Here is a 12048-nt window from a genome sequence, read left to right as displayed (position 1 = left end):
GCTCGATCTAAGACTCGCTGCTTCTCAGAGTTAAGTCAGCGACTCAAAGCTCAAGATAGCAGCCTCGGATAAGAGAAGGACAGGGGTGCCCGGCTGGCTCAGTCGGCGGAGCGTGGGACTCTTGACCTCAGGGTTGTGAGTTTGAGCCTCCTGTTGGGTGTGGAGCTTACTGAAAAAAATAAATAATTTTTAAAAAGGATACAATTTTTCTCAGAAATAGGAACATCCTCTTCTGTTTTAAAAATAATCAAAATAAATCTGTAACAGTTTTTTTTATTAAAAAATTCTTTTGATGTCCATTTATTTTGAGAAAGCGAGGGAACGTGTGCACGTGCTCGAGCAGGGGACGGGCAGAGAGAGAGAGAGAGAGAGAGAGAGAGAGAGAGGGCCAGAGGGAGAGAAAATCCCAAGCAGGGTCCATGCTGTCGGCACAAAGCCCGACATGGGGCTCGAACTCACAAACCGTGAGATCATGACCTGAGCCGAAACCAAAGGTCAGACGCCCAACTGACTGAGCCACCCAGGCATCCCTGTAATAAGTAAATTTTGAAGTAATTCATTCACTGGTTCAACAAATACAGACGAGGCCTGTGCCAGACACAGTCCCTGCCCTCCCAGCTCTCACAGCCCTCACCACCCACGGGGGAAGCCAGCGGTTGAAGAGGCGGTTTCCAGACGTGACGTGGTCGGTGCCGGGATCGAGTGATCCACACGGGCCGAGAGAGCACATGACCCGGCAGACGGTCCAGCCTTCCGGGTCCTCGGCCGAGGGAGCCTAACGCGGGGAACCTGTCCATGCTTCTGTCTCACCGGCTCCCGTGCAGTGAGGGCCCCACTGGGAAGGCGTAGGCACGGGATGCTGACCCTCATGGCTGACGTCGGGTCGGGCAGGTGGTACCGGGCGCCCACAGACCGACAGCTCCAACAGAGCCTCTCCTGTCCTTTGTGATCTGCGTGTAAAATCTCCGTTTCTTTTCTCCCCTGTCCTCTCTCCTGTCCCCGGTCGGCCTTGTAGTCCGACCCTTTATCTTCTGGACACTCTGCTGCTGAGGAAGCTAAACTGTCGGAACTCGCTTCCCAGCTTAGGAAGGTAGCACGTGTGCGTTGCTCTGTCCCGCTTGCTGCTTCCTGCTGTCCGTGCTCAGGGACCACGGGCGTCTGCCGGGGGAGGAGGCACCGTCCACGGATCCGGGGCCCGGGGTGGGGACGAGCACCTTGCCGAGCCCCGGTCACCAGCTCGGAGGCCCACCGCTTCCCACTGGCACGCGTGAGGCCGGTAGGGCGTGTGAGCAGGCAGAAGGCCGCTCACGGCGTGTCGCGCGTCGGCACGGCGCGTGGTGCGGGACGGCCGGCTCTTGTGACCCCGCTGTCGCCCACAGGCCGAGGAGAGGCATGGCAACATCGAGGAAAGGCTGCGCCAGATGGAGGCCCAGCTGGAGGAAAAGAACCAAGAACTGCAGCGGGTACGTGTCTGAGCGGAGCGGCCGCGCGCCTGGCGGTGGCTGAGGATGAGGCGCAGGCCGGGGGGGGGGGGGGGGGGGGTGGGGGTGGGGAGCGGTGCCTCGTTTCCCGCTTCTCCGCACGTGGACGCCAGGCCCCCTCTCGATCCCGTCAGGGGTGCAGTGGCCTCTGGCGTGAGTTGGACGCTGGTGAGCGCTCCTAGCGTGTGGACGATGTTCCCTGGACGCGCGGGCCCCGTAGGCAGTGCCGCCCGGGGTGGAGGCACCCGCACGGCTCATCGGCAGCCACTCGCGGTGCACGCGGGACCTTGCAGGTGCCCCTCGGCCAAGCCAGAGGCGCTGGCCTGGGGTGAGGCCCGTCCTAGAGGAGTAGTCTGCTTGCTGAGGACGTGACATCGAGGTCCTGAAATCAGGTCATGGGCCTGACCTTGGTCCCCACATCCTGAATGACTGTCGAGACGTAAAGGCGTAGGTCGGGGTGGATGTTCCTAAGAAGAGGTAAACCGTAATTGAGCCTTGATGAAAAGGAGGCCCGTGTCCGTTCAATCCCCTGAGACTTTACCCTGGAGGGGCTGGTCGAAGGGCCACATGAAACACCCAGGAGGGGCGCCTGGGTGGCTCAGTCAGTTAAGCGGCCGACTTCGGCTCAGGTCATGATCTCGCGGTCCGTGAGTTCGAGCCCCGCATCGGGCTCTGTGCTGACAGCTCGGAGCCTGGAGCCTGTTTCGGATTCTGTGTCTCCCTCTCTCTCTGCCCCTCCCACGTTCATGCTCTGTCTCTCTCTGTCTCAAAAATAAAAAATAAAACGTTGAAAAAAAAAATTAAAAAAAAAAAGAAACACCCAGGAGACAGACCAGGCAGCGGCCACCCCGCCTTGGCACGTCCATCCGAGGCCGTCAGGTTTTGTTTTCACCGGAAACTCATGTGCTTGGCCCTAGGTCGCAGAGCATCAAACGTGAGTTTCCGGGGAGTGAAGGTCCTGACGCTAGCACGAGATCGCGTGTCGGCCGACCCCGGCCTCCCATCACACACGCGCGCACAGGCAGACGCTAGCCTCTTGGGCCAAGAATTCGACCTTACTTACTTAGAGATGCACTTCATTACTTTCAGGACTGGATTGTAGTTTGAAAGGACAGGCATTGAGATAAGGATTCTTCTATAACCGAGGCAATTCCAAGGAAACTTCTAAGCTGTTTTGCTTGAAAAATACGTGGGTGCTGATCCCTTCTTGGGAGGCCAGGGTCTTTTCCAAGTGATGGCCTTTGCCGTGGGTTAGGTGTGACGGTCGTGCTTTCTGTTCACTGCTCCCAGGGGAAGAGGTGTCAGCATGTGTGTCTTACAGATGAGGGAACGCAAGCAGGGGGTGGGGGGTGGGGGGGGGCTGACCGTTGCCCGGCCTGTGGCGTGTCCCGTGGGCTCCTCCTCCTACCCGGACCCCCTGGCTGCAGGGCACATGTCTACCCCGTGCCCTATGGCCCTCCACCCAGGAGGAGCCCCCAAGTGCTGCCGGCCTGTTCCCGCCGCTTCTCTTTTGTGTTCGTCAGGATATGGGGCAGAAACGAGCTTTTTAAACCTTGCAGTTGGTGACAGTTATATAAAACACAGACCCGTGAGCTTTGCTGTTACATTTGAAAGTTACTTGAGGTAATTAGTTCCGATTTTTTAATACAAGTGTCCGTTACAAAACATTCAGGTGATGTGTGAATATAAAGAAAAACAGATGAAAGTCTCTCTCACCGCTGAATTTTTTCCAAAGTGGATTTTTTTTTACCTTTCGCTTTTGTCTGTGGATTCATTTCTTTCTCCCTGAAGCCGGATCCGAGCTTCTGTTTATGCACCGGGAGATTCCTCCTCCCGTGTGTGGATAAGCTGATCCCCTTGAAAGTTTGCTCGTTCCTGCGTGTACATCTGCCTCCTGAGCCCATCTGAGAGCTCATAATCAGGACATTCCTGAGGCCCCTGCGTATTTCGTTTCCCAGAAACAACGGGACCTTCTAATGGACGATCCCTCGGAGGCACGTTCCTGCGGTTCTGTGCCCCGCTAGGTCGGTTCCGGCAGTGACGCACAAGCGCGCCCAAGAAGGCTGCGGGAAGGGGCAGCCGAGGACGAGGACGTCCTTGGCACGCCCTCGGCGCGTCTGCGCTGGTGATCGCACTCTGGCTTGAAGCTGGTGTCTCCTCTTCCAGGCAAGGCAGAGGGAGAAGATGAACGAGGAGCATAACAAACGTCTGTCGGACACTGTCGACAAGCTCCTTTCCGAGTCTAACGAGCGGTTGCAGCTTCATCTGAAGGAGAGGATGGCCGCTCTGGAAGACAAGGTAGGACGGGACAGGCGGCGGCTGAGGGCTCCCGGCCTCACACAGGAGCCCCCTCGCGTTGTTCTTTAACGCGGAAAGACCACAGACCGTTTCCCACTCCCCGCTAAGTTCCCAGCGTCCCGTCCCTGCCCGACGTACGTGTGTGGGCAGGTGTGTGTTACTGTCTAGAAGAGAAGTCTGGTCTGGGAAGGGCCCTCGAGAGGGAGCACTTTAGGCTTTTGCTAATTGAGACTTAAGGAGTAAGGTGGCTTCGTGCTAATCAATAAATGGCACAGAGGTAGCCACAGACAGTACCTAACTAAGTGGAGTGGCCGTGGGCCGATAACCCTTTATTTACAGGACCTGGCGGTGGCTGGATGTGGTCGGCAGGCCCTCGTTGGCCAGCCCCACGCTGGGACCCGTGTTAGGTCCAGCCCTCGCCTGGTCCTTGCGTGGGGAGCCGATTTCTAACCTCGTGTATGGAGATGATGCTGTAGGAGTGCGCTGTTATGTAAGGCATTTAATCAGCTGAAAACAGGTTCTCCTGTTCCATTTCCTGCCTTCTCTCTTTTCATCTGGTTTGGAAAAAGTCTAAGCCTGGACTCTTACACAGTCATCATGGAAACACTTTAGCTGTAACAGGAGGGAAGGAGTGTCATAGGATCTATGCCAGAGAAGCTCTGATGGAAACAGTTGGATTCGGACCTGATAAAACCGTCCTGGCTACACCCGTGTCCCTGAAGATGAGCCCAGAGTTTTCCCTGTGATTGGCACTGGGAGACACCAGTGAGCACTGCTAACCACGTGACACGCTTATTTTGCATAAAGACCATTAGGAAGTGCATTATTACACCCACGTAGGGTTCTTGCCTCGCTGCCTCCTTGATCTCTGGGCCCAGCCTTAAGGTAGAGTAGTTTTGTCTTAGATTTGAATTACACGTACGAAACTTAGGTCATGTTTCCCAAGTGACTGGTGAATTACCCTAAAAGCTAGTACGGACCAGTTTAACTAATTAAAATAAACTTACGAACTTGTCGTACTTACATTCAGAAACTGATCCGTGAAGAAATTGTACACGGACCAAGTATTACCAAAGGCTGTTCCTGTGGTTTCAAAGACAGCATTTCACTCCGTGGGCATGTGACCCTGTTCGCTGGTGTAGCCACACGGTCCGTTCCTTTTCCGTGCTGCGTTATTGTAAAGAGAAACGTAGCTATGCTCTATGCATTGTTTTCGAGAATGAACAGTAAAGGACTGTCTGTGTCTTTCTCAGAACTCTCTATTACGAGAAGTTGAAAATGTGAAAAAGCAGTTAGAAGAAACGCAACGTGAGAAGGTACTTCCATCTCTCAATCCTTCAGAGATCCGTCGAGACCGGAAAGGAGCAGGTGTCCGCTGGGGCTCCCACTTCCTCCACGGCGGGCCCCCGCTGTGCTTTCGAGCGGCCCCACGCTCGCAAGTCTGAACGGCACGCGTGTGGCGGAGTTGGAGCCGAGCAGCCTCTGGGTTCAGATTTCTGAGTCCCTTCGGGGGTCCGCTCGAAAGCTAAAATGTTCGCGTAAACCTTTCGTTGAGTGCAGCGTTGCCCAGCAGGAAGGTAACAGGTGACACGGGTGTCATCCCAAGGATTCTCGCGGCTGCATTTGAAATGGTCAGACAGGCGGGCGATGTTAGTTTTCATGCAGCCCGATGCAGGCAACGTGTTATTGTATCATGTAAATGGTATAGACGTGAAGGAGCTACTCTACAATGTTTTCCACATTCAGTCCTTGCAACCCACGGGGCGTCTCGCGGTTCCATCCCCTGTGGTCGGGACCAGCCCCATTTTGGGCGCTCAGTTAGCCCCGTGCGGCGGTGTCTGCTGCCTGGGACGGCACCGCCTAGGGGGTTGTTGTGCGACCGAAGCTCCTCGTCGGTTTTGCTCCCTGGTGCTGCGTGTGCAGACGTGAGGCTGGGCCGCGGAGGGTCCACGAAGGAGCACGTGCCTATTGCACAGAAGGGCTATTCCCCCACCGCCCAGAAAGCCCTGCTCCTCTCTACGTAATTAGGAAGAAGTGTCAGTGGCTCGGTGTGTCTCCTCTGTAACCTTGCTGTGCCTGAGACCTGAGTGTTCAGTAGGGTTCAGGACGTTCACTTGGTGATCTGGGTGTTTACTGGAGGACTCTCGGAGAGAACGGTCTTGGGGTTCGTGACTGCTGAATTCACCCGTTGCGGTCATGACGGTTGACATTTGAGCACACTGGATGCAGATAGCTTTTTCATTTTTTTTAATTGAATTCTAACGAACCTACACTGTCGTGTCAGTTTCCGGTAGACAGCACAGTGTTTCAATAATTGCGCACCTTACCCTGTGCTCGTCACCATCACTGTGGTCACCGTGTGTCACCATACGGAGTCCTTAGGGTATCACGGACCGTATTCCCTGTGCTGCGCTTTTCATCCCCGTGACTGCCCGATTTTATATCTGGAAGCCTATGCCTCCTAATCCCTGTCGTCTCTCTCGCCCACCGTCCCCGCTCTCCTCCCCTCTGGCAACCCTCGGTTTGTGCTCTGTGTTTAAGGGTATATTGACGCAAGTGATCGTAAACCTTGCCTGCAGCGGGTGTCATTGTCGTTTGCTGCTTTGCAGGATCGGCTCCTACTGAACGTGGAAGCACTGAGGGCGGAATTAGAGCAGGCGAGACTGAGAGGCTCTTCCCTTCACCACGGGTATGACATTTCCCGGTTCACAGATCTGTTCCAGATGCTTCCCTTTGCCACGAATATGACCTGAACCAGCCCACAGTTACACACTAGAACCGTGGGTGTGCTGTGGTCTGATGCGAACCAGCTCCCAGGTACTGATAGCTGACGGTGGGGGGCACTGCCTTCGCCATGGCTCTGACACGAACCAGCTCACAGACACGTATGTTAACACCTGCTGTGTATCTTCGAGAACGAGCCCTTGGCCATATGGGCAGAGTGACCTGATGTGGCTCAGGGAGCCGGTAGCTTAGTAGCTGGTGAGAGGGAGAAGTAGAACATCGTTCCAGAGGATAGGCTTGGACACCCAGGAGACCGGGAGGCATGACAGAGCTCGCAGCCGCAGGAGGAGGTGTGGAAGGTAGGGAATGGTCAGTTTCTGTCGTGGGTGGGTTAATTTGCTCCCCCCCTCCCCCCCGCCGCGCAGTGTGGCACCGATGGTTGGGGGTAGGAGGGGTCCAGCATGCCAGGTGAGGGCCCGCGTGCCTGGGAGCCGTGGTCCCTTCCACAAGGCCAGTGGGGGTCGCCATGGGAGTGGCCGCACGGCCATGATTGTGAGGGTCAATTTGACATTCATGGCGTTAGCACAGTGCTTGTAGTTTGTCATGTTTTTGAAAAGACTCTGGAGAATGACGTGTAGTCACTTTAAGTCTGTTGGGACAACTGTGAGTCACCTGTGAAGGAGTGAGTCAGCCGGCTCGTGAGCTGCGTCCCGCAGACAGTAATCGTCAGCAAGGTATTAGAAGGTCTCTTCGCTTCTTTGTAGGAAATAGTCACCGTGTGAGAGTCCCGCTGGAGCGAGAGTCGCTCGAGTAGCTGACTGGGCCCCCTCAGGTGCAGGGAGCAGGCTCCTGCTCCGAAGGCAGGCCCGCTCGGGCCACACGGGTTTGGGTGGCTGCAGACGGGGGCTCTCGGGAAGGTCGAGGGTGTGCTGCGGCTGTCCCTGTTGAGCCTGCTCGTAGGAAAGAGGAGAGGTCAGCGAAGGTCGGGTCGCGAGAGGCTCTCCCTGTCCGTGGAGCCGCTGGTGGCACAGCGAGTGTGTGTGTCCAGAGAGGGAAGGGCACGGGAAGATGGGGGCACAGGGCGGCCGCTCGGTTGGCTGATGGAGCTCCTCGCCGGCCAGAGGCCGGTGTCGCCGCTCAAGGGCTCGAAGACGCGTATGTGTGAGGAGGCCAAGCGAGCAAACGGGAGCAAAGCAGACGCAGCACGGGCCACCGGCGTGCACGTTGGAGTTCTCCAGGGAAGGGGCCGTGCGGGCACCTGGAGGCTGGCACCGTGGGGCAGTTGCGGTAACAGGGAAGCCCACGCCCGTCGCCCGCCTGAGGCGTGCTGGCCAGCGAGACGGATAGAGAGGGGCCGTGCGCTCCCGTGGTGCGGAGGGAGCGGCCGCGGTCACGGGGGGCCCTGCGGTCTGCAGACGGCGGGCAGGAGGCCGGTCGGGAACGGGGTCTGTTTGAAGCCGTCTCACGTAGCGCTCTCCCGTGTGGTGGCAGAAGACACGCTGGTGGGAGCTGTGTCGCCGTGAGCACGGGCGGGCCGCGGGGACGGGACTGAGGAGGTGGCAGGCAGCCCGGCCAGCCGAGCCCTCCTGGCATGACCTCCCAGCCAAGTCTCGTGTCCTCCTCTGGCAAGACGGGATGGCCTGGGTTGCGGAGGAAAAGAAAGGTGACGGACCGACTTCCACACGCAGGCGGGGCAGATGGGATAGGACTGGATGCGGGGTGGCCGGGTCGGGGGCCCGGGAGCCCGAGACAGGGTGTCAGAGTCAGGGGACACTCGTGAGCCTCGGAGGAGCCACGAACCATCCCAGACCACACGCGGGGTGTCACGTGTAGCTCTCACCGGTTGGCGACGTGCCGTGGCCCCGCAGCGGTGACGCTAGGCCACCTGAGCGCAGGTGAGCAGTTCCGCCGGGAATAGGGGGACAGGAGGAGGGAAGGGTGGCTGTGGCCAGCGGGCAGTTCGGACTTGGCTGTCTTACAAACAAGCAGTCCCCTGAGGCAGCGTTTCTCGAGGACGTTTCTTTAAAGGCCGCAGAGAGGAGCGCGAAGCACGCAGAGGAGATGTCCTGTCACGCGGGCTCTGTCTGCAGGCCTCGCGGGGCGGCGCCCGGGGCCCCCTCTTTAGTTGATGTGAATCAGATGGGCGTGTTCTGTCTCCCGAGGCCATAAGGATTTGTGAAACGGAAGGCAGCCTCTCTTCTTTTCCAGAGAGCAAGGAGCCACTGGACTCCCGTGCAGGGTTCAAGTGTGGAGGGTGAGCCCGTGGCCGAGGCCGGGCAGGTGGGCTGGCGGGTGCTCCTTCACAGCTGCTGACCGCTTCCTGCCCGGAGCCTTTGCTGAGGGGGGCAGGTGACAGCCCATGTCAGTGACCCCATCCTAGGGGCCCAGGGCTCCGTCGAACTTTTCTGGAGACTGCTGTGGCCAAGGGGGATGGTTGTCTGTCAGTCTAAGTGCACACAGGCCAGAGACGCTTTTGCCTTGGAAACACCGGGCGCATCGCCACCTCCTGTTCACGGGAGCTGCGAGCTGCGGTTCCCGAGGATCCTGCCATGGGTGCCCCTGAGGTGCCGGTTAGTGGCAGGAGGAGGGATGCCTGGGGTCACCGGGCCTCACAGCAAGGGCCTCAGCACGCGCGGGAAGAGGGCACTTGAAGGCCAGAGGGACGCACGGGAGCGCTTCCCGGTCAGTCGGGCAGCAGGTGGCACAGACACGCAGGGAGACAGGTTGACTGGGGGCGGGTGCCGAGGCCGAGCACAGGCCCTGCTCCACCTCGGGGACGGCTGGGCCGCGGCGAGGCGTTGCCCCTGCTGGGCCCGGGAGACCCTGTCTCCACAGGGCCTGGCTGGCGGGCTGGGACGGGAGCCAGGAGAAAAGATGGCGTCCTTGGAGACCTTCTTCTGTGACCTCAGTTTCCAAATTGGCGGGTTCTGGCCTGGCTGACAAAGTTCACTTCTTGTTGATAATGACCTTTTTCTTCCTCCTCCCCCCCCCCCCCCCCCCCCCCCCCCCATATTTCAGGCGACCGCACTTGGGCAGCGTCCCAGATTTCAGGTTCCCTCTGGCGGACGGCCCCATGGATGCCTACAGCAGCGCGGTGTTGCGCCCCCGGAAAGGCCGTGTGGCCGCTCTGCGAGATGAGCCTTCCAAGGCAAGGACCTCCGTCCTCCGGGGGCTCTCGCGGGACCCGCCCGCCTGCTCCAGTGTCCCCTGCCTTATCCTCTGGCTGTGAGGCTCTTCTGGAACCAAACTGCTGATAGGCTGCTGTCTCTTGTCCCCTTCCCCCCTTCTTCTTTTGCTGGCTCACAATTTACTCTGTAGAGCTTTTTTCCTTTCTTTTCGAAGAGTAGAAATGTGGATTAAGATGGGACCTACTGTTAAGCACAGCACAATGCTAATTAGTACAGTGTTGAAACACTAATGAAGATTCAGTGAATAGTGTATTCATCTTTAAGCAAAAAAGAATTCGCATTTGGAGTTTAAATACTTTTGTACTTTTGTCTCTTCAGCAGCATGTATTTTTATATACTTGTGTATGTTTTCAGCACCGATAGTCATTGAACGAGTTTGGGCCAGACATCATCCCAGACCTAGGGCTGCAGCATGACCGAAAAAACCAGATGAGGGGCACCCGGTGGCTCAGTCGGTCAAGCGTTCCACTCCTGATTTCCGCTCAGGTCACGATCTCTCGGTTTGTGAGATCGAGCCCCGCGGCCCCGCATGGGACTCTGTGCTGACCGCGCCTGGAGCCTGCTTGGGATTCTCTCTCTCTCTCCCTCTCTCTCTGTCTCTCTCCCTCTCTCCCTCCCTCTCCCTCTCTCTGCCCCTCCCCCACTTAAAATAAAACAAAGAAAACAATAAATAGATAAAAAGTCAGAGGAGAGGCCTGCACCCCTATCTGTGCGCAGTGTAGTGAGGAGACACCAGCAGCGAATGGGAAGTAAAAGGTGATACGTGTATTAGTTGTCTATTTCTGTCTGACAGATGATTGACAAATCCCTGCAAAGGCGAGTGGCTTAGGAGGAACACTTCGCAGTTGCTGGTTTCTGTGAACTTAGGAGAGTCTTAGCTGGGTGATCGTGGCTCAGGGGCTCGTGAGGTTGCGCCACCAGGAGGCTCGGCTGGGGCTGGCGGGTGCACCGTGCGCTCCCTTGCCTGGGTGTTGGAGGCAGGCCTCAGGTCGTCGCCACACGACCTGCCCGCAGGCTGCTTGGCTGTCCTCCCGGCACAGCAGCGGCTTCCCCAGAACTCACGCGGAGAGAGGGCAGGCAGAAGGTCCCAGAGCTTGTGCCGTGCTAGTCTTGGGAGCTGCCCGCCTTCACCTCCACCACGTTCTGTTCGTTAGAGCTGCAGGGCCAGCCCACACTTGGGGTCCACCCCTCGACGGGGGTAGTGAAGAACTCGTAGACGTAGTTTGAAACCACTACCGTGTCAGATGGGAGTAAGCGGGGAGAGGCAGTCGGGTGTCGCGAGTTGTGAGATGAGGAGGGAATGAGAATTGTAAACTCAGTTAGACAGGGAGGTATCGCCAGGAGGGTTACGTTTGAGCACTGGCCCGAAGGAGGCAAGTGAAGGAGCCGTGTGGATAGATCACAGGTTGGTGCCAGCAAGAGGTGCTCATGGAAGGGACCTAGGGCACGAGAGAACGTGACGGGCGGGGGGAGCCCCAAGAGGTCGGACCGAGGGGACACGTCCGGTGAGCAGTTGGACGCTCCATTCTGGGCCTCAGGAGACCTTGACTAGAGGGAAGGATCAGAGCCAGAACACGCTGGTGGCTTCTAGGGGCACAGGCCACATAAAGTCCCTAGGTGGGCCCCTGTGGATAGCCCCAGAGTCCAAGGGCGGCTCTCTGGGCACTGCCCAGCGTGGCAGCGGAGAGAGGGAGACGGAACTGGCAGAGACCAAGGGGTCCCGACAAGTGCTGGGAGGAGCCCGGTGGGCCAGGTGCTCAGGGAACGGGAGGCCGGTGGGCCTGGTCGTGCTGGGTGGGGCCAGGCAAGGTGGAGGCCGAGGACCACGGTGGTCTGGTCCAGGAGCCCTTGCGCTAAAGCCCACTCGCCCAAGTTCCAGAGTCTGTGGAGACACAGTAGGGGCAGCTTTCTGGAGGACTTGAACTCTGGTTGGGAGCAGAGACGCAGGGCTAGCTGGAAGGAGACGCAGGGTAAAAGTTCCGTGGTTTCTGTTTTGTTATTTTGGAGGGAAAAGGGGGAGAACATTTTTAGGCTGATGTGGATGAAGTTAGAAAGGTGATCATCCAGAGAGAGAGGGCAGAACGATGTCCCTGAGCCAGCCGAGGGCCTCGTGCCCGTGGGTGGGGCTGTCTCGGGGGGCGGGTGAGCAGGAGGGCAGGAAAGCCTCCAGGAGAGTCGCTGCTCGCACCCGCGCCCTGCTCCTCAGGCCACAGGGTTTGGGCTCGGCCGCAGAGGCGCCTCTGTCCCACGAGGGCGGCCCCGAGAAGAGCAGGTTCGCGGGCTGCTCCTGGGTCCTCTCTGCTCCTTCCGTTCGGTCACACCAGCCTCAGGAAGGGAGGCGGGGGACGCTCCAGTGG

At 58.1% G+C, this 12048-nt stretch overlaps 1 protein-coding gene across 8 annotated transcripts in view; it reads left to right on the top strand.

Moving 5' to 3' along the window:
* PPFIA1 (PPFI scaffold protein A1) overlaps positions 1-12048 on the top strand; it is a 90926-nt gene that overhangs the window by 47386 nt on the left and 31492 nt on the right. For 7 of the 8 annotated variants that reach the window (XM_081790216.1, XM_081790215.1, XM_081790214.1 and 4 more), the window contains exons 10-14: positions 1380-1463; positions 3648-3779; positions 5033-5095; positions 6389-6468; positions 9522-9651. In XM_081790216.1, coding sequence (XP_081646342.1) covers positions 1380-1463; positions 3648-3779; positions 5033-5095; positions 6389-6468; positions 9522-9651 — 489 coding nt within the window. Of the gene's footprint in view, positions 1-1015; positions 1091-1379; positions 1464-3647; positions 3780-5032; positions 5096-6388; positions 6469-9521; positions 9652-12048 lie in introns of all 8 variants that reach the window. The other variant, XM_078433810.2, reaches the window with a different exon arrangement.

Source organism: Panthera onca, chromosome D1 (genome assembly GCF_046562875.1).
Source record: "Panthera onca isolate mPanOnc1 chromosome D1, mPanOnc1 haplotype 2, whole genome shotgun sequence".
NCBI classification, from domain to species: Eukaryota; Metazoa; Chordata; class Mammalia; order Carnivora; family Felidae; genus Panthera; species Panthera onca.
Note: the sequence above shows the minus strand (reverse complement) of the source record. Positions and strands in the feature narration are given on the sequence as shown.